Source organism: Solanum dulcamara, chromosome 1 (assembly GCF_947179165.1).
Source record: "Solanum dulcamara chromosome 1, daSolDulc1.2, whole genome shotgun sequence".
In the NCBI taxonomy this organism is placed as follows: domain Eukaryota; kingdom Viridiplantae; phylum Streptophyta; class Magnoliopsida; order Solanales; family Solanaceae; genus Solanum; species Solanum dulcamara.
In genome coordinates, this window is record NC_077237.1 from 559,393 (window position 1) to 578,643 (window position 19,251).

General features: G+C 34.7%; 4 protein-coding genes across 4 annotated transcripts; 1 reads left to right on the forward strand and 3 right to left on the reverse strand.

The window, feature by feature from the left end:
• Positions 1–800: 800 nt before the first annotated feature.
• Positions 801–2,797, forward strand: LOC129885706 (cytochrome b561 and DOMON domain-containing protein At5g47530). Its single transcript, XM_055960097.1, has 3 exons — positions 801–1,462; positions 1,593–1,841; positions 2,239–2,797. The coding sequence occupies exons 1-3, from the start codon at positions 845–847 to the stop codon at positions 2,581–2,583; spliced, it is 1,212 nt and encodes a 403-aa protein (XP_055816072.1). The 5' UTR covers positions 801–844; the 3' UTR covers positions 2,584–2,797.
• Positions 2,798–3,437: 640 nt separating this feature from the next.
• Positions 3,438–8,666, reverse strand: LOC129895996 (inositol monophosphatase 3). The gene is made up of 12 exons (XM_055971806.1): positions 8,570–8,666; positions 8,400–8,455; positions 7,962–8,012; positions 7,174–7,254; positions 6,961–7,064; positions 6,783–6,867; positions 5,861–5,915; positions 5,720–5,763; positions 4,606–4,674; positions 4,415–4,515; positions 4,288–4,344; positions 3,438–3,877 (listed from the first exon to the last, which is right to left on the reverse strand). The coding sequence occupies exons 1-12, from the start codon at positions 8,580–8,582 to the stop codon at positions 3,787–3,789; spliced, it is 807 nt and encodes a 268-aa protein (XP_055827781.1). The 5' UTR covers positions 8,583–8,666; the 3' UTR covers positions 3,438–3,786.
• Positions 8,667–9,993: 1,327 nt separating this feature from the next.
• LOC129884839 (putative F-box protein At3g47150) lies at positions 9,994–11,353 on the reverse strand (the record flags this gene model as incomplete). Its single annotated transcript, XM_055959120.1, has 3 exons — positions 9,994–10,056; positions 10,837–11,045; positions 11,173–11,353. Coding segments are annotated over 3 exons (453 nt in total), but the record flags the coding sequence as incomplete, so codon positions are not given.
• Positions 11,354–12,019: 666 nt separating this feature from the next.
• Positions 12,020–19,251, reverse strand: LOC129896005 (putative MO25-like protein At5g47540). Its single transcript, XM_055971819.1, has 11 exons — positions 18,660–19,251; positions 16,993–17,154; positions 16,624–16,742; positions 15,908–15,982; positions 15,567–15,660; positions 15,155–15,214; positions 14,582–14,650; positions 12,995–13,093; positions 12,502–12,546; positions 12,316–12,418; positions 12,020–12,220 (listed from the first exon to the last, which is right to left on the reverse strand). The coding sequence occupies exons 1-11, from the start codon at positions 18,777–18,779 to the stop codon at positions 12,144–12,146; spliced, it is 1,023 nt and encodes a 340-aa protein (XP_055827794.1). The 5' UTR covers positions 18,780–19,251; the 3' UTR covers positions 12,020–12,143.

The following is a 19,251-nucleotide window of genomic DNA, read 5'->3' on the forward strand; positions in this document are numbered from 1 at the left end:
ATAACCAATGACCATTATTAGTGTTTTTACTGTATGATTTTTGTCTTGTTTATTAAAGAATGGAAGTGGTTAAGATTTCCAACAATTAGCCGTATAATTATTTTTGACTTTATCTTAGTTATTCACAATTTTGCTCTAATTACTGAAAATCCTACTTCATCAAGAAAGGTATCTAAAGAGAAAAGAAGTTTGTTAGAATAATAATAATAATAGTTTTACTCTATCCAATCTAACTAGATATTCATGATATATATATATATACTTTTAATGTCGAATTAGAATCAATTAAGATAAAAAGAAATATTTTTTTTACAACAAATATTTATGTATATCTTTTATGAGATTGAATCGATTGTCTGAAGAAGAGTTGTGCACAATTTAAGTATTCTGGGAGAGAAATTAACTTCAAAATGTATGTATGAAGATAGAAAGAAGAAGTCATTAGCAACTTTTTGTACTTCTAAACAAATTTATTCTTCTTCAAAGATTCTTTCATTTATTTTAAAATTTTATTACCCTTTTCATGACCATACTTTAATGAAAATATCAAGGTTAGTACAATTGTAGTTGAATGTTAGACATGTGCAGGTGTGAAATAAAGGGAAATAGTTGTTGAAACATAAGTCAATTAGTAAGCAGCACTTTGACAAGTGCCCTCCCCCTCCCCCCCCCCCCCCCACCCCTAACCCCTAAAAAATAATAAAGAAATCTTACCAGCCAAACTATCTAACTAACCTTAACCCCACTTCCCTTTTATATATTTACACTTAAAATTCCATTTCTCCAAACACCATAATAACAATAACAACATAGTATTCAAGAATCCATAATTACTTTCTTGAAAATGTCAAGTGTTTTCTTGATTTCATGTGTTCTGTTTACTCTGTTTGTGTCATCAACTTATGCACAATCATGCACAAACTACAACTTCACAAGCAACAACCAAATGTTGTTCACTTCATGTAGTGATCTTCCATATTTGAACTCATTCCTTCATTGGAATTACAACCCTTCAACAAAAACCGCGAAAATCGCCTATCGACACACTAAGATTGCCTCCACAAGATGGGTGGCATGGGGAATAAATCCAACTTCACAAGGCATGGTTGGTTCACAAGCACTTGTTGCATATCAAAAATCAGATGGAAAAATGAGAGTTTATACATCACCTGTTACAAGTTATCAAACACAACTACAACAAGGGGATTTGAGTTTTAATGTATCTGATATATCAGCTACTTATTTGAATAATGAGATCACTATTTTTGCTACTTTAAAGCTTGAGGATTTTAACTCTACAATTTTGAACCAAGTATGGCAAGAAGGTCCACTTTCAGGGGATTCACCAGCAATGCATGATACTTCTGGTGTTAATACTCAATCTGCTGGAGCTCTCAGACTTCTTTCTGGACAATCTGGAACTACTAAAACAGGAGCAAGCACACAATTTAACAAGAGAAATGTAAGCCAATTCGTCTGCTTTAATTTCGCATATAGTCACTGAACTTCTTTTGTCGCACTAAGAGTAACTGGTCTTTTACTCACCATGACAGTAAAGTCGCAAACTTATTTTTTCAATGGATTCTTTTCAGCTTCATGGACTCCTAAATGCAGTGAGTTGGGGGATCATGATGCCTATAGGGATCTTGTTTGCAAGGTACTTAAAGGTGTTTTCAGACCCTGCATGGTTTTACCTACACTCTATTTGGCAAATCACAGCTTATGTTATTGGTGTTGCTGGCTGGGCTACTGGTCTCCAATTAGGGAGTGAGTCTAATGGTATTCAATTTACTGCCCATAGAATCATTGGCATTGTCCTGTTTTCTCTGGCCACCCTCCAGGTACTCCAATAATTCTTTATTGCACTATTACTTCAACACTTCTTATCTGTTTGGTACAATGGAAGTCGTTTTTCAAGAAAATATTTTCCCTAAGGAAGTCATTTTCCAACGTTTGGTGGTTAGAACATAAGCTATGTTGCTTGGACTCTTTAAAAATGCCGATGGGTGCATGTCAGAGAGTCCAAGCAACATGGAGCAAAACTCATTTTCCTTGCAAATATCTTTAACATTTGAAGTAACTTCATATTACTTGTTCCAACTTAAGACTTATTGACATTATTAAAATTCACCAAAACACACTCCGATTATTTATACGAAATGATATTTTCTACGCACCAACCGAACATCGGAGAACATTCTTATAGAAAATATTTTTGAATATGCCCTTTGGTTACAGGTCTCTGCTATGCTTCTAAGGCCAAAAAGGGATCACAAGCACAGGATCTACTGGAATATTTACCACAGATCAGTTGGTTACTCAATTGTTGTTCTTGGAATCATTAACATATTCAAAGGTTTGAACATCTTGAAACCTCAGAAGAAATGGGAAACATCTTATATTGCAACTCTAGTTGGTCTAGGAATCATTGCTGCTTTCTTGGAAGTTATGACATGGTGTGTGGTTATAAAAAGGAACAAGTCTGTTAGTAATACTGTTGAGAAGAATTCACAAGGTCTTCATGAAGCAAATTGGTATAATGATCATGGAAATGGAACAAATAGGACACATTACAGAGTTTAAACTTGGACATGATGCAAGAGGAATATTTAGATTTAGAGCATCATGAGAACTTTGGTTTTATTTTCTTGAATTTGTTGTTGATATTTACATATGTAAGTCATTCCTCCTTATGTACTTTATATATAGCAGAGTGTTCTTTCTTCTCTTTGTATGTTCCGATGCATGGTTAGACATACTCGATGAATAGTGGGTTCTTCTATCTGCCCTACTCCACCTAGATACTAGGCTTTTGTCTAAGGAAGTGTTCGAAACTGTAACGTATGTCTTGCTCACACATCACGAACTATGCTCTTACCACTAGACTTTGTCTCATTCTCCTATTCATCTGCATTAGACCCAATGTTATTATCATTTTCTAGGGTCAGTGATGCATGGTTCAAAAAACTCGATAAATAACGGGTTCTTCTCTCTGCTGTACTCCACCTAGAAACTAGGCTTTTGTCTACAGAAGTGTTCAAACCTGTGATGTATGTCTTGCTCACACATCACAAACTGCTCTCTTACCGCTAGAATTTGTCTCATTCTCCTATTCAACCACAAAGATAAAGAAAAAAAAGGAAATACTAGTAGAGTCCTTTACTTTAATTAATTATCAATCTCATCTCAGATTCTCGAATGACACATATATCTCATCAATGATTCAAGATTACTATCAGGCTCAAACAGCTAATGTTAATATCACAAGTAGTAAAATCGATGTAGCTAGAACTCGAGTCTGCTGGCCTGAATCTGCACAATGAATTGATCGTAATTTGAAAGTTCACACTCTAAAACATAAACAATTCAAAATGTATGCAAAAAAGTAACTTCAATCCGAAATCATGAAAGCTAAAGAGTGACGCAAAAGACAAAGGTGAAGCTATACCACTGAAGTCCCTTTCTATCAAACAAACGAAATGGGCCTTACAAGAAGCTTTCTTATAATATAGAACCAAATATGTCCTATTATTATCACTGAAGTCCCTATCCATCAACCAAATCGATGTCTTTGACGGAAAATGGCCTTCCAGGACTAAAGAATCAAATATATACCATTATCGGGTCTTTGAATATTGAAAAGGATAGTACAGTAGACTTGCCTAGTTAATTAAAAATCAGCCGTAAATGGCATGACTTGATCGTTGCTAGGCTAAATAATGCTTGAATCCTGAAGATGGAGTCAGAACTTGAGTATCTTCTTTCCATTTTCCATGATTCTCATTCTTATTCATTCAAGGCCTTGATAAATGCGTCGTTGAGATGAGCGTTTGTAGCAGCTACCCGTCGAGCTGTGAGGTCAAATTCTGAACCAGATCTGAGGAAGAAAAACAATTACACATCAGAGATATCGAACTATCGGTCTATTTCTATATTAATGAATCCATTAATCGACTTTGCCTTTATCATAAAATAATTGGTGTTGGCTCTATGAACACTTGTACATCTATCCCATTTCATATAGGTGTATATTTAAATATGTGATTGAATAACTTGATCACTATTTCTCTTAAGATACGAAACTTCACTTCTTTTTGAATGTGGAAACAAGCTTGAACACTTTCCAAAATCACCGGACATTGTAGCACATTCTTTCGACTCTAGAAACCTTAATTTACATTAAAATGAGAAAGATATGTTTTTTTCCCTCTAAATGAACATGGAAACTTCGCCTCATACTATTTCATTATTTGGAAAATTTCATGAGGAATAAAGTATGTTACTCACGGATCAAATATGAAGCCACCAGCTTCTTTCACTATCACAGCACCACCTGCCACATCCCTATATGTAGACACAAATTTTCACCAATATGTCAAATGTTACAAGATAGAAAAGAATTTATAAGCCTTACCAAGGGCCACCAAATTCAAGTTCGTAGAAGAGATCAAGCCTTCCACACGCCACTCCACAGAGATTTAATGCACAAGAACCACACATCCGGAGGGACCTAACCTGTAATATAAAGATTAAACAATTTTTTTTTATTGTCGGAAAACATATTTTTAACTGAAAACTTGGATGTCTTGATAGTTGTTGCGTAACCTTGAAAAGCAAGCTATTGATTCTCCCTGTAGTAGCATCTACAGTTAACCTCTCCCGGTTTGTTCCAGCCTGCTCCAGTAAAATAAAATGTCAGTAACTTTTCCTAGTATACTAAAGATATAAACAGAATAAGTGAACAAGTACATAGATAGGCATAAATCCACCTAGGTCTATAACAACAACAACAACAACAACAACATACCCAGTGGAATCTCACAAGTGGGGTTTGGGGAGGGTAGGATGTACGCAAACCTTACCACTACCTCATGGAGATAGCGACGCTGTTTCCGAAAGACCCTCGGCTCAAAAGACACAATCCCAAGTAAGAAATAAATATATATATATATATATATATATATATATATATATATATATATAGAGAGAGAGAGAGAGAGAGAGAGAGCATAATGGCACAAAAAACGAAAAGCGATGTAAATTTTACAAGACAAGAACAATAACGATAAAAAATGTAATGCGATAGTCAAAACACCGCAACTATAATGGCACGCCTAGACCTACGACTACCCTAAACCAACACCACCTAGGTCTATAACAAATTGTCCAAATAAAATATCTCAAGGAAAACATTTATACTTCACCGTAACATAACCATAATGCCCTGTAACAACTATTGCCGAGTGTTGTCTGACAACTTACAATGAAGTAAAACTTTCAATATAATAGGAGGCTGCTAGAGATTTGCAGGGAAGACAAATATATTGGCTAAGAATAAGAGAGTTCCCAGAATTGGACAAGCATCAGAATCTGGTTTCCGTATTCTTTTAATTGACCGGTTTATCCTATTCACATTTTTGTAGAACTCAGGACGGGCAGTCTTGCTTGAAGTAAAATAATCGAAGGTATACTTCCCCAAATATATGCTACTTCTGAGTTTACACAAACCAAAATGGAATTTCAATTAATTGTAGTTGACAAATATTGTGAAAACAATGTAATTTTCATGTTCTTATCAACCATAGTTACAGCAGAACAGATGAACCGAATTGTTCTCTCTGTGTCAGGTTTCATTGAAAGATTTCAGCGGGGTTGCAATTGTAATCAATCATTAGGAGATGCTATTATTAAGCAAAAAAAATAAAGGAAGGTCAAGTACCTCCGTAGCAAGAAGAGCCTTCACGAGTTCAGACTGTGAAGATACTGCGGGTGTTAAAACAAGGCAGAAGACTTGTTAGAGATCGATAGGTTGTAGGCATGATGTTGTGAAAACTACACCATAACCAATATGCAACAATACCTTTGATAGGCTTCCCGTTGAGAAAAGCACCTTTCCCATCTATTGCAGTGAAAAGCTGCATGTCAAAAGCAAAAATCTTCTTACTAACTTGAACCATCAATTCACCCAGAAACAATATAAACAAAGCGAATAAGCACCCAAGGGTGTGGCCTAGTTGTCAATGAAGTGGGTTGAGCACCATGAGGTCTCAGGTTCAAATTCCAGCAAAGACAAAACACTAGGTGGTTTGTTTTGAACTGTTCTAGCCTTGGTTGACAGAGTTAACTAGTACATATTGCTGGTGGGAGGTGACATGTATCTCATGGAATTAGTCGAGGTGTGTGCAAGCTGTCCCGGACACCACAGTTTTTAAAAAGAAACGAATAACAGCTCCCAATTTGACCACAAGTCAAGGAGCCACAACAAATTGATCACTATTATTCATGTGTAAGGATCCTCTCTGTTTTTTTCTATTTCTCTCTCGGTTCCGGCTGGTCCGTGAGGGTTTCTCTCTTAATTTTATGTTAGAAATAAGTAGGATGCAAAACTCTATGCCATATGGACGTCATGATTTCTTACCTACTTGAAGGAAGTTGTCCCAAATTACCCGTTATTTCTCTGAATTAATACAAACATAGCAAACAAAAGAATAAATGGAAGTAAAAGAACCAGATAGGCAAAACGAACTAGTTGGAAATAAAGGTTAGTTGCTGTAAAACTCTTAGGAATATTTTATTCTGGTTAGAGACTTGTATGTTTGTGTAGGGTCAAGCCTGAAATCTAGAGAACGTTTAGTTTATAGAGTATCTCTTATTTGTTCTAAAGATAAACGATTTAGTATTGGAATGAGTTGGACCTAAATATAAGGAAATGGATGTAGAGGGTTCATACAGCGGAACTCAACTAATTTGGAATTGAAGCATTGTTGATTGAGATATCTTACCTCATCGATAATTGGGTTGTAAACAACACCAACCGTTGGTTTCTTCTCAATTGTGAGACCGATAGATACGCAGACAAAAGGGAACCTGAAGTCAGTCAAGTTTCACAACGATCAGCTTGAGCGGCTTCATGAATCATATAAAACAGTTCTATCAAAATATGGAGAAATTTAAGATTACCCATGCACAAAGTTAGTGGTTCCATCAAGCGGATCAACTATCCAAGTTGGTTCATCAGTCAGCTCAAAATTTCCACAAGCAGCAGTTGTTTCTTCACCAATGAACTGAAGATGACAGATGTTGCAGCAAAGAGCCAGAAACAGATCGATACAATCTTTTCATGATACAGTAAACAAAGTGATATAACTAAGGATACAAGATCTGCAAGCGAACCTTATGACTGGGGAAACGTTGCTTGAGATGATTAAAAATGAGATCTTCACATGCCTTATCAGTCTCTGTGACTAAATCCACCTACATTGGATGAATAACATAGATTTAATTTTACAAAACGAACCATAGATTAAAACAAGAGACAGAAACAATCAAGATAGCTGCATCATGTGACTAAGCCAGGTTAAGTGGAGAGGGGTAGAGGGGCAGGCGCATATCCCCTAGTTCCGGAGGCTGCGGTTGGTCCTAAGGTTGGTCTCACGAAATCCGGATTTCTCAGTCATTAGAAAGAAAAAAAAAATCAACCAAATTTCACATCTTTTGGCCAAAAACAAAACAGATGAGTAACTTTCAGCAATAAATAACTCATTCTCAACTAGTTCCCACTGGATAATAAACCATAGTTCATGCTCAAACTCAAGCCACATAAACATGGTTCACTCTCTAAGTAGTATCTCGATATTCAAATTAAGCAATAATAGCTCTTCATGAAGATCACAGGTTGATAGAAAGCATTTGTTTACAAGGAAAATCCAAAACCTATGTTGCTCGGACTCTTCAAAAATGTCGTCAGGTGTGTGTCCGGATCCTCCAAAAGTAGTGCATTTTTGGAGGATCCAACACAGGTTTTGCAACGTTATTGGAGAGTCTCACACTCTCCAAAAATGATTTTACAACCGTGTCAGATCTTCGAAAAATCTATTTTCGAAGGACATGACACTCGCCCATCAGAATTTTTGAAGAGTCCGAACAACAAAGGCCAAGCCAAAAACTATACAGGCACTAACCACTCCTTTGTGCTCCACATGCTTAGTCTTGTAGAATCCTTCGCGAATTATCTGCAAAACACATAAATGCAAAACGAAGAAATAAAGAAAAAATTAAAGCTAAAAATTGAATCTTTTATTGATTGTTTAAGCTAACAATTGAATCTTTTTTTATTGTTCAAGCTAAAAATTGAATCTTTTTTAGATGATTCAAGTTAAATATTGAGTCTTTTTTGATTTTTCAAGCTAAAATTGAATCTTTTTATGATTGTTCAAGATAAAAGTTGAATCTTTTATTGATTATTCAAGCAAAAAATTAAACCTTTTTTGATTGTTCAAGTTAAAAATTGAATCTTTTTTTGATTATTCATGCTAAAAATTGAATCTTTACAATGTAAGTAGCTAAAATTATTCAAAGAAAAGACAAAAAAAAGAATGAATTGGGTCAAATATATCTACCTCTCCAGCTTTTTTAGCTGCTTCAACTGCAACATCAAGAAACTCTTCAAGTGAACCTGAAATTCAAACAACGGCATTCTTAAAAACAAACAATTTTTTTACAAATTCTTAATAATATGATTAATAAGTATTCGGGCAAAAATTTCTAAGCAGAGATTTAAGAGCTCTACCATTTTGCGCCATCTTAAAAATCAGTCAATATTTTAATTGAGTTATGAGAAGAAAAAGAGAAAAATATGATGTGAATATATAATTATCTATAGGCAAAATTTGTTGGACCTGAAATACCCCTAATTGAAATAATAATTCAAAGTTAAAATAATAAATTAAATTTATTTAAAAATTGATATTTATTCATGTATAAATAAGATAGTCTAAATAAGATAGGAATATCAAACTATTTTTTAAAATAAAATATTTCCATCAATTAACTACAAGTGAACGGCAGTTTGGTAAAAGCAACAACAGAGGTTCGTGGAATATGCCTATGCAACGTGAGGATATGCTTATGTTTTGTTTTTTTTGGTGTGCGTTTTTTGTGTTTTTTATTTTTTGGTTTTCATCTTTTAAGTAAAGTTATAATTTTTGGAATTTTACTCGGAAAAAAAATTAAAAATTTAAAATATTTGAAGATCAGCTTTTTAAAATTTGTTCAATTTTTTTTGATCTTCATAAGTTAGTCGTAAAGTTTGCGTACACTTTATTTTTTTTGAACCACACTTGTGAAATTTTACTAAATATGTTGTTGTTGTCAATGCGAGAATTTGATTGGATGTCCCTGAACCACGTTCGTTACTGTCAATTTTAAGAATCTTATAATCATCGCTAATCGAGTCATAACCCAAACCCAATCCCAAACAACTAGTGTTGCCCACTAGTGGTAATTCTGGATTTGGAAGTACTAGTGATTCTCTTGTGGAGGGGTTCCATAGCAAAAGTACGGACCGTGTATCACTAGTATCATGGAAAACGCGGAAAATAACCAAGCCATCACAATTACATTTGAGTTTCCAATACCTTCGAATAAAACTTGTAGGATAATTAAGTTTTTGTACATCCTCAACCAATTGAATCGACGATAAAGGACAACAATACATGGGAGTTATACCACGTGGGTATAATTCCTTAATAAGAAGTTTGTGAGAATTTTTGTCATATTTGGCATGATTGAGATGCTTCTTTATAAAATAAAGATCGACGATTAATGTTTTTCAAAATTTTGAAACACATTTGAATCGAAGAAGAGAACGCACAAATAACCTGTTGAGGATATCCATAAGTATTTCGTCTTGAAAGTGAGTTGCCATGGGCTAGATAGAAAAGAATACACAATCAGACAATACTAACAATTAGAAAATTTGAAGAAAAAAAACTGAATTGCTAATAACTTTACCTCATTCGGCTTCTCTGGTGTAGTCATCTCCATAATTGAAAAGACTCATTGCTTCGTCGTTACATAATATCATACCTCCATGATTTGAATGATAAACTTACAAAAAAAGTAGGATACGGGGTAGAGCTACTCGAAAAAGATAGGATAAAAGATGAAATATAATCATTAAATAATAAATAAAGACAAAATGAGAAGAAAATATTAAGGTAACGACGCGATCACACCAAATTGGCCGTTACATAAAATGACTCTTTTCGCCGTTACCTAACGATGAATTTAAACGATATGATACAATATAATTTAAGTAACAATCAAAACAAAGATTGTATTTAGATTAACAATACAATACAATGGGCAACAACAATCCAAACAAGGGGTAAATGTCCGTGAATTCCCTCTGGCCACTCTGCTGACTTCTTTGTATTTAAAATTAGCAGAATGATTTGGGAGAGTCTTGTACTTGGTTCGTTTTTTAGTTGGGAGGGGTAAAAAAAATAAAAGGGTTCAGTCGGCAAAGTAATGAGTATGAGGATTCAACAATATAGGGGTTTCTCAGGTTATTTTGCCTTTAAAATTAAATCTTTTAAAAGGTTAAAAACAAAAAGTGACGCTTCAACGTTTTTGATGTATATATAATAGATATTGAACCCGAAGAGGCTGGGATGCCTAACTTCTTTCTTTCATGAGATATTGTTATTGTATTTGGTTCCACTAGAAATAGAGGCTCAAGTTGATCAGTTGACAGAGGACTTGAATGGAGAAAGTTCTTTAAAACTTCTATGAGAGGCAGCATTGTTCAATTGAGACACACTTTATATTCAGTAATAAATGTGTGAAGTAAACTATTTAAAGGTTATAATAGAGAGGCACTAACCAATAAAAGAGCTCCAATTGAGTTCTAAAATACTAAGACCAATGATAAGGAGCCGCGTAATTACGAACAAGACATGATTATTTTAAATAATAAGCAAAGACAATAAGAAGAAAAAAAATTAACTTTGGTTGGAAAAGACGAATCAACGGATCAACTATAGTAAACAATACATTCCACGATTCCTTAACACCATAATCTTTCATTATCCATAGGGTAAACCTCCCTTCCACCGGCAGATGAATAGTAGAATAAACACAAAGCAGTCCTTCCATTACTGAAACGCCATAATTGAGTGTCGAGTGCAATACTTGCTCTGGCAATGGCATCTCTCCGTACACTTCATTTGAAATACTAAATGAAAACAAGAGAATATCTTTTTCTAACCACAGTATAGTCTCCAATAACAATGATCCAATGAAACGCCTCATGTACCATTGCCAAAGAAAATGTACGACTCAATAAATTCCAAACGACAAGAGAATATTTATCAATATTTCTTCAGCAACCACTTTTTAATGCGAGAATTTGACTAGATGCCCTGAGACCACGTACATTAGAGTCAATTTGCAGGATCTTATAGTCACCGCTAGTTGAGTCATAACCCAATCCCAAACAACAAATGCTTCCCGCCAATGGAGTTTTTGGATTTGGAAGTACTATTGATTCTCTTATTGAGGGGTTCCATAGCAAAAATCAAGTTTTTGTATATTCTCACCCAGTTGAACCGACGATGATAAAGGACAACAATAGTAGGAGATCAATTTCTGCTTCCTGTTTTGAGCTTTGAAAAGTTGTCTATTTGCTAATAACTTCGACTTGTTCTTCTTCTTCTCTGGTGTAGTCATCTCCATAATTGAAACGAGTCGATGCTTCCTAAGGTTTTATCTCTCTTTCTCTGCTTGAATAGGGTAAATTAATTTGTATAAAATTAAACAAATAGACTAATGAGTCTTACATGACAATGTGTTGCGTATTAGGCATGTGTCTACTTATTGAATCTTATACAAATTTAAGTGGGCAAGCTAAAACCAAATTAAATAGTATATTTATGCATTATGTTTATTCTCTCTGTCTGTGAATTCCCTCTGGCAGCTGTGCTGACTTCTTTTTATTTAAAATTAAACCTTTTAAAAGGTTAAAAATAAAAGCAACGCTTTGATGAAAAATTACACTGTTTATATATTATTAAAATTATTTTTTATGTATATATAATAAATATTGAACCCCAAATGCCAGCTTCTTTCTTTATTGAGATATTGACAAGCACAAAACAAGGGAACTACAAATCAAACTTGTTTATTCAGTAATGTGAATGTGAAAGACCAGAAATGAATGACTAAGTAATGGCACTGATGAAGATTCAATAAAGATATTATTGCTCAGTAGAGAAACACCATTTTTTAATGTATTAAACATACAACACAGACTCAACAACTCAGAAAAAATGACACACTATCAAGCGTTCCTCGACTGCAATTTATTTGTTTTCCTTCGGTTCAAGGGCTGCAATTTCTTTGACAACTTGCGCTTTGTCAGCCTCAAACTGCTCATCCTCTGCACACAACAAAAGACGAGTAAGGACAACGATGAACCATGCTTTCACACGATATGGTGTGTTCTTTTCTTTTCTTTTCGATTGTGTTTTGTACCTTTTTCAGTCTTAAAATCGGCAAAGAGGCGAAGAAGTTTGCTTCTGTTTGCTACAAGGATGCCAACAATATCGGGAGGTTTGTGGTGATTTGCCGCAAATAGCTGTAAAGCTATAAAAGTTTAGAGACAAAGCATTTGATAAATGGAGTTAATACAGGAAACAATGTCGAAACAAAAAAGGGTACCTTGAAGACATGAAATGCTTCTATCTGGATGCTCTTGCTCGACTCCTGCCAAAGAGAAACTCAGCAATCAATATTGGATAATTAAAGCAATACTAATTAAGAACATTTGTAAACTACTCATCGATGTTAGGCTTTTTCATGTCAGCTGAAGTGACGGAAGAAAAAGCTCTTCCCCATACTAACAGGTACAGACCCAAAAAAATCAAGAGTCATAATCTGTTAATATACATGTATAGGTTTGGCTTTGACCAATTCTTGTAGTAACTTATGTCGAAACTTCCAAATTTAAATCAATGCCATATTTTCCACCCATTTATTCATGTCTGACCCTAAATTAGCAATCACAGAAAGCGTATATACAGAAGCATAGTGAATAACTAGAGAATAGAAAGCAAATGGAAGTAACTGCACCAAAAGAATGCGGACATGGAAAGAGAAACGAGGAATGAAAAAACAAACAGTGATAGTGAGCAAGAAGGAAGGTGATCAATACCCTAAGCAGATTCATGAGAATCCTCAAGTTATCTCTTGAACTAACATAACGTGTCATTACAGCAGAATTTGAGCGGTCCAACAACATATCTGCCAAGAGCTGCAACAATAAAGCAGATAATTTTAAAGATTTAAAAAGTTCAGAATTTTCTATAAGTCCAACAACATTGTGAAAGTGCTAAATATGTACATTTAATAGGAGTCATTTTCCACACATCATAGGATTCAAACAATGGAATATGATTGGAGTTTCTAAGTAATTTATATTTTCTACGACATAAAAAAAGCCAGAAAAGACCAGCATCTATATTAAGCCTATGTAATGGTTCAGCTTTTCCTTCAAAGAATCTCACATACCTTTCATAAAATAACCCAAAATATATGTGCAGGAATGACATTCCATATGCTTCTACTATCTTTTTCACCCTCCCGCCTGACCAGCATAAGAGAGGGTTGTTTACAAACATTGACATAACCCAGTTCAATCCACATGGATTTAGAAATAATCTAAACAGCATCGCCACAAACAGTGCAGCAACAAATAACTAGTTTATTCATCATGCCTCTCGACACAATTAACAAAAATAAAAAATCCCCTTCTTTGTAATTTTTTTGGTCATATGAGCTTCATAGCTTTATTCATAATCTTCAAAAGCCTTTAGTTTAATGCAATGGCTGATGATACCATCTTGTAGACAGACTTAAATTCTTAACAGTAACATTCTGTCCCTTTGGTGTTTCCACCTCAGAGTATCTGGTGTGCCTTGCACAGATTACAGTTTCCTCCTATTTTCTTCTTTAATATGAATGGATTCCCTCCCAATACTCAACCTAAAATGTACATTACTATGTACAAGCGTTGTCAAAGGCGCACTTAAGCCCTATAACGAGGCTAATAACGTGTTGAGCGCTTCGCCTTGCTTAATGTGCACTTCAATGTCGTCATCAAGGTTCTAAGATATATTTTTCATTTAATGAGCCTCTAGAAGCGACACTAAAAAATCGATATTTCACCGTATAATTTTTCAATTTCTTTGAACATATATTTGTCATTCATGCTTATAATTATTAGTCTTGGACTCAACATGTATATTTGTATTTTTTTTCTTCCATTGTGCCTTTTTTCATTAAAGCCCACACTTTATTTGCACTTAAAGCTCCAACGGTCCTTAGAGCGTTTTGGCCTTTTTTTGCTTTTGATAACACTGCTATGTATTTTCTAACGAGTTCTTAATAAAACTACAAATGAACATCCATTGAGAGGAAAAAGGTGCAAAAGAAAAAGAATTCTTCCATAAAATGCAGATCAGCATTCAAGTCAACAAAACATCACTTGTGTAAGATCTGGAGAAATTTAACAAAAGAAATGCACTTTGTACATTAATGATTCATAATATAAGATCTGGAGAAATTTAACAAAAGAAATGCACTTTGTACATTAATGATTCATAATATAACGTCCCAAACTTACACTTAGATTCTTAGCAAAATGTGAGAGATTTCAAAGAAACAAAACTCATGCCAGAATTACCAGAAATAGACTATTCAACCGAATATTTCCACATCAAAGAGGGGACAAATCCCTTACCTTGACAGCTTGTCTTCTGGTGATGTAGTTACTAGACTCGAGCAGCTTTGAGTTATACTCTGTGAAAAACTGAAACCAGAACCACAAGACGGTGTATGAGTTAACATAAATCTATTTTCCAGAACTAACAAGTCATTCATATGCAACCCAATAAGAAGACTGGAAACAGCAGATATCACCTCACAAACCTACTAACGCAAATAAACAACAGTTTTCTTTTTATTTTTTTGGGGGAAGGGGGTCCATAAACCTGGATGAAATAGACAATAGGAGCAACAGAAAAAAGGTCCCCAATTTAAAATTATAATACTACTGCCTAGTGCCCATGGGGTTAACACATTGCCACGAAACACTCAAGAACGAAAAAGATGACCTCACAATCATGTAATCATAACAAGAACTTAATAGAGTAACCGGAACTAGTATTGAAGAAGTAGCTTGAGAGCATTATGAACGTTAATGAAAATAAAGCCACAAGCAGCATGATTCTTCAAAAGAAATAATAGATACTTCAAACAATATGCTTGCACACATTCAATACAAACACTTATCCAAATAATTAACTTTCATTACCCAGTCATAATTCTTCGAAAGAAATTCAGCTACTGTTGATTTGTGCCTTGTCAAGAGTTCCTGATCAAGAATTACAAGCCGATAAGGATAACATCACAGTACTCATGGTAAGCTATTCTTACGGAATAGGAAAAGCTATATATTTCCAGAGCCACTTTGCCAACAAGTGCTTGCTTCTAGGAGAAACAAATCACCCCATTCCACAATAACTTTCTCCTATAAATATGGATGAAAGCAATGTTGAATGAATTCCCATGAAACTAATGCAGCTACTTCTTATTGAATTATTTCTAATTTAAAGTAGCAAAAAGGCTTCACTTTCTGCTTTTTCTACCAACTTAATGATGTGTGGTAGGCAAAGGAGAAGCAGACAGTGATAATCATTCCAGAATCATGATCAAGAGCATTTAACCTTAAAAGTGGCAGCAGCATCAGCAGCAATGTCAAAATTTGGCAGCTGAATATAATCGAAAAACTTCTTCATATGCTCAGACTCCAAGACATACCTAAAAACAAAAGAGGAAATACAAGTTATTAGAAAAAGACCCATTTAGTAGCACGGAGCTACTTTTTTATGTTTCCAAGCAATAATCAGGGACTAGAAAGAGAGTAATCAAAGAAACTAATTATTTCACCAGAAAGTCAGATAAATTAATATCTTAACACCAATAAACTTGAAGGAGCAAAGAAAAAATTTCTAGACAGTATACTAAAAGATGGAAAAACCCCACCATATAGGTTCAGGTGGTTTACCTTGCAACACTCTGGTGGCGAATGCACTCCCTCAACATTGCACCATAATGCAAAGCCATATCTGTATTCTCATACCTAGATGACATGGGAAAAGGATCATCAGAAGTCAGCAAACACACAACCAGGAGATTAGCAACAGGAATCCTCAGAAACATTTTTTGCCCCCCAAAAATTAAGTTCCTAGAAGCTATCTGAAAACATACTTGCAAAAATGCAGCCGGAGAATATTTCCTCATCCCATTTATGTGATAACAACACAGATGACATTATGAAGGTCCAGTAAATACTATCATTTGGACTAATAAAGAAAATAAGGTCTCTGCTTAATCTCAATTTAATCTCGAGTTTGTCATGGTGTAGAGCTGATATTTCTGGAGGACCAAAAAGGGAAGTGTTTCAAGCAAAAGAAAATCCTGATAACAAGGATTAGATCCAGAACACAATAAAATATAAGGAATAAAAGAACCTAAGTTTTTGTCAGTACAAAAAAAACAAGAACTCTATAGTCTAAAAGTCTATATCTAAAAAATGGTTTCTTTCATCGAAATAATCTGACCTAGCTTTCACAGGGATACAGATTAGAAAAGTCTGTCAGAAAGTAAAGGTAAGAAAAACTTAAAGAAATAACTACTAAACATGACGCATTTGACAATGCAGGACAAAGCATCATACTAGCAAGACACCAGATTTTGAATATCTTGTGTACTGTAGCTTACCCTATTATTAATTTGTCCATCAGATCAATGTTTGCTTCCAAGTAATCACAAGCAATCAGTCGTGACTGAACCTGCTGTCTCTGCAGATTTGCTACTACTTGAGTAGCATCTTTGCGGGTCTGTGAAATAGAAACATCATTTTAATAGGAAAATAAGGAGAAGACAAGAACAAGATAACAGGCTTAACAGAAGTGAAACTCCAATTCAAAATGATCGAATAATGTAGTAGAACCATCATAAAGATCAGAGAACAAAAACCAGATCATACTCTCTCCCAAAAAAAAGACATAAATAAGACCCGTGATGTGGCAAGAGCGAGACAATCTGACCGTAAGCAACTTTCTGAACGTACAGAAGATGTTACCTTACCTCTAAATTCAAATTGGGAAGACAATTAATTATCAGTCGAAGCGTGTTCTCTCTGAAGAATTCTAGGGTCAACTGAGCACAAGCCTCAGCAAGAGGTTCGGATTCACCATTCCCATAAAGAATGATCTTTAATTCCCGGATTGACTTGCTTAACTCTATCATCTGCAAATATACATTTAAGAATAAAAAGGGTACAACTTCATTAAAAAAAAGTGCATAACAAACACTACTAAACATAATCAAAAAATATAATAGTTCATATAACAGTACTGTCATATATATATATATATACCAAATTATTGAGAATCTATATCAGCGACATTCAAAATAGTCATTGTCACTGACTCACTGTTGATTCAATCACAATATTCCAGAACATAGAAAACAAATCAAGAATACTGCATGTCACTAGAAAGAACTTATACACCACTTCCATTCTTTGTTTAGCAATTAGTGTTCCACATAATAAAATAAAATTTTGATAACAAGCAAATGACTGGGATCCAAATTGCGCCAACTAAAGCTATTGCATTCCTTAAAAAATTCACAAAGCAATCTAATTCAAAAATGTTCATTCAAACAAACTGAACCAATTCAATCCATTGCACTTATCCGCCACTTCCATAGCTTGTTTAGCAATCTACAGAATTAAAAAATAAATTTTGATCACAAGCAAATGCACCAGATCCAAATTGGACCAACTAAAGCTATCCCATTTCTGAAAATTTCCATTAAACAAGGTAATTCAAAAGCATTGATTCAAACAAATTGAACCAAATCAATCAACTTCAGTCCAAAATCAAATTCATTCAGTTCAGTTATATGAATCCTCAATATCCATTCTACTAATTTCAGGTCACTTATTCACAAACTAAGCCACTTCAAAAAGACTCACTCCAACAATTGATCGATCAATCATCAACTATGCCTCGAAACCAAACTAGTTAGGCTCGAAGATATAATTCCCTATATATTTTGCTCTATTCGGGTCCCATTTTTCTTTCAATACAAGACAAGGTAACAATTTTGCAAAAATAAAAATAAAAATAAAACCTTTTCTTCTCATTTGGTTTCACGAGTGTCGCAAACCTGCTCAACATACATTAGAATCTCACAAAACAAGCTAATTCAAAACCATTGACTCAAACAAATTGAACCAAATCAATCAACTTCAATCTCAAACCAAATTAGTTGAGATCGGCTATATAATCCTCTATATCCATTGTTACTCAATTGAGCTCACTAATTCACAAACTACGCCAACTTCAAAAGTCTTACCCCAAAAAATTGACGCCACCAAACAAAAAGCAATACAAATTAGACAATGTAACAATCAATCATCAACTAAAAAACTGAAAATTTTCAAGCCTTTTCTTCTGGTTTGACCTCGCGAGTGTCAGGAATCCCCTCAACATAGATAAGAAGATCACAAAAAGCATCCACTCAAACAAATTAACCAAACCAATCAACTTCAGTCTCAAACCAAATTAGCTGAGGTCGGCAATATGAATCCTCAATATCTATTTCTCTCCATTATCCCTTGTAATCCCACAAGTGGAGTCTAGAGAGGATAGTGTTTACGTAAACCTTACCCTTCAGCTCACTAATTCACAAATTAACAAAACTAGACAATGTAACAATCAATCATGAACTGAAAAATTTGAAACCTTTTCCTCTCGTTTGCCCTCTCGAGTATCATTAACCCGTTCAACATACATAAGAAGTTCACGGGTCTGACGAACAACGTCAACAGGAGTCTTGGGTTTAGACTTAAATAAACCCTTCATCTTCGCACCATCACCAGCACCAAAACTATTCTCCCTAAACGATGACGCAGCAGCTGCTGTTACTGCTTGAATTGGGGACGACAGCCTCTGAACCACAATTGGTTGTGGTTCCGACGCTTTGCCGCCCCCTTTCGGTCCTGATAAACAGATTCCTATTTTGATTGATTTTCCCTCACACCCACTTCCCCAAATTTTGGATTTTCTACACACTGTTCAAATTCTTTCAAACTTCCTCAATCCTTTACTACTCTTCATGTGGTTCCATTTTTTCTCCAAGATTTGCTGTCATTTTTTGTGGGTCTAGCGAGTTTGGATTGGAAAAGACGAATTTAGTAGTTGTTGATCTTGATTCGCTCTATGGTGGCTACTTCAAATTGTCTACAAGTACGTGTAGTTTTCTCCTATGCCCAAATTCTTTTTATATCACTATTTCTTCTAATTTTAGTACTTTCTTTTCTACACTCTTTTGGAT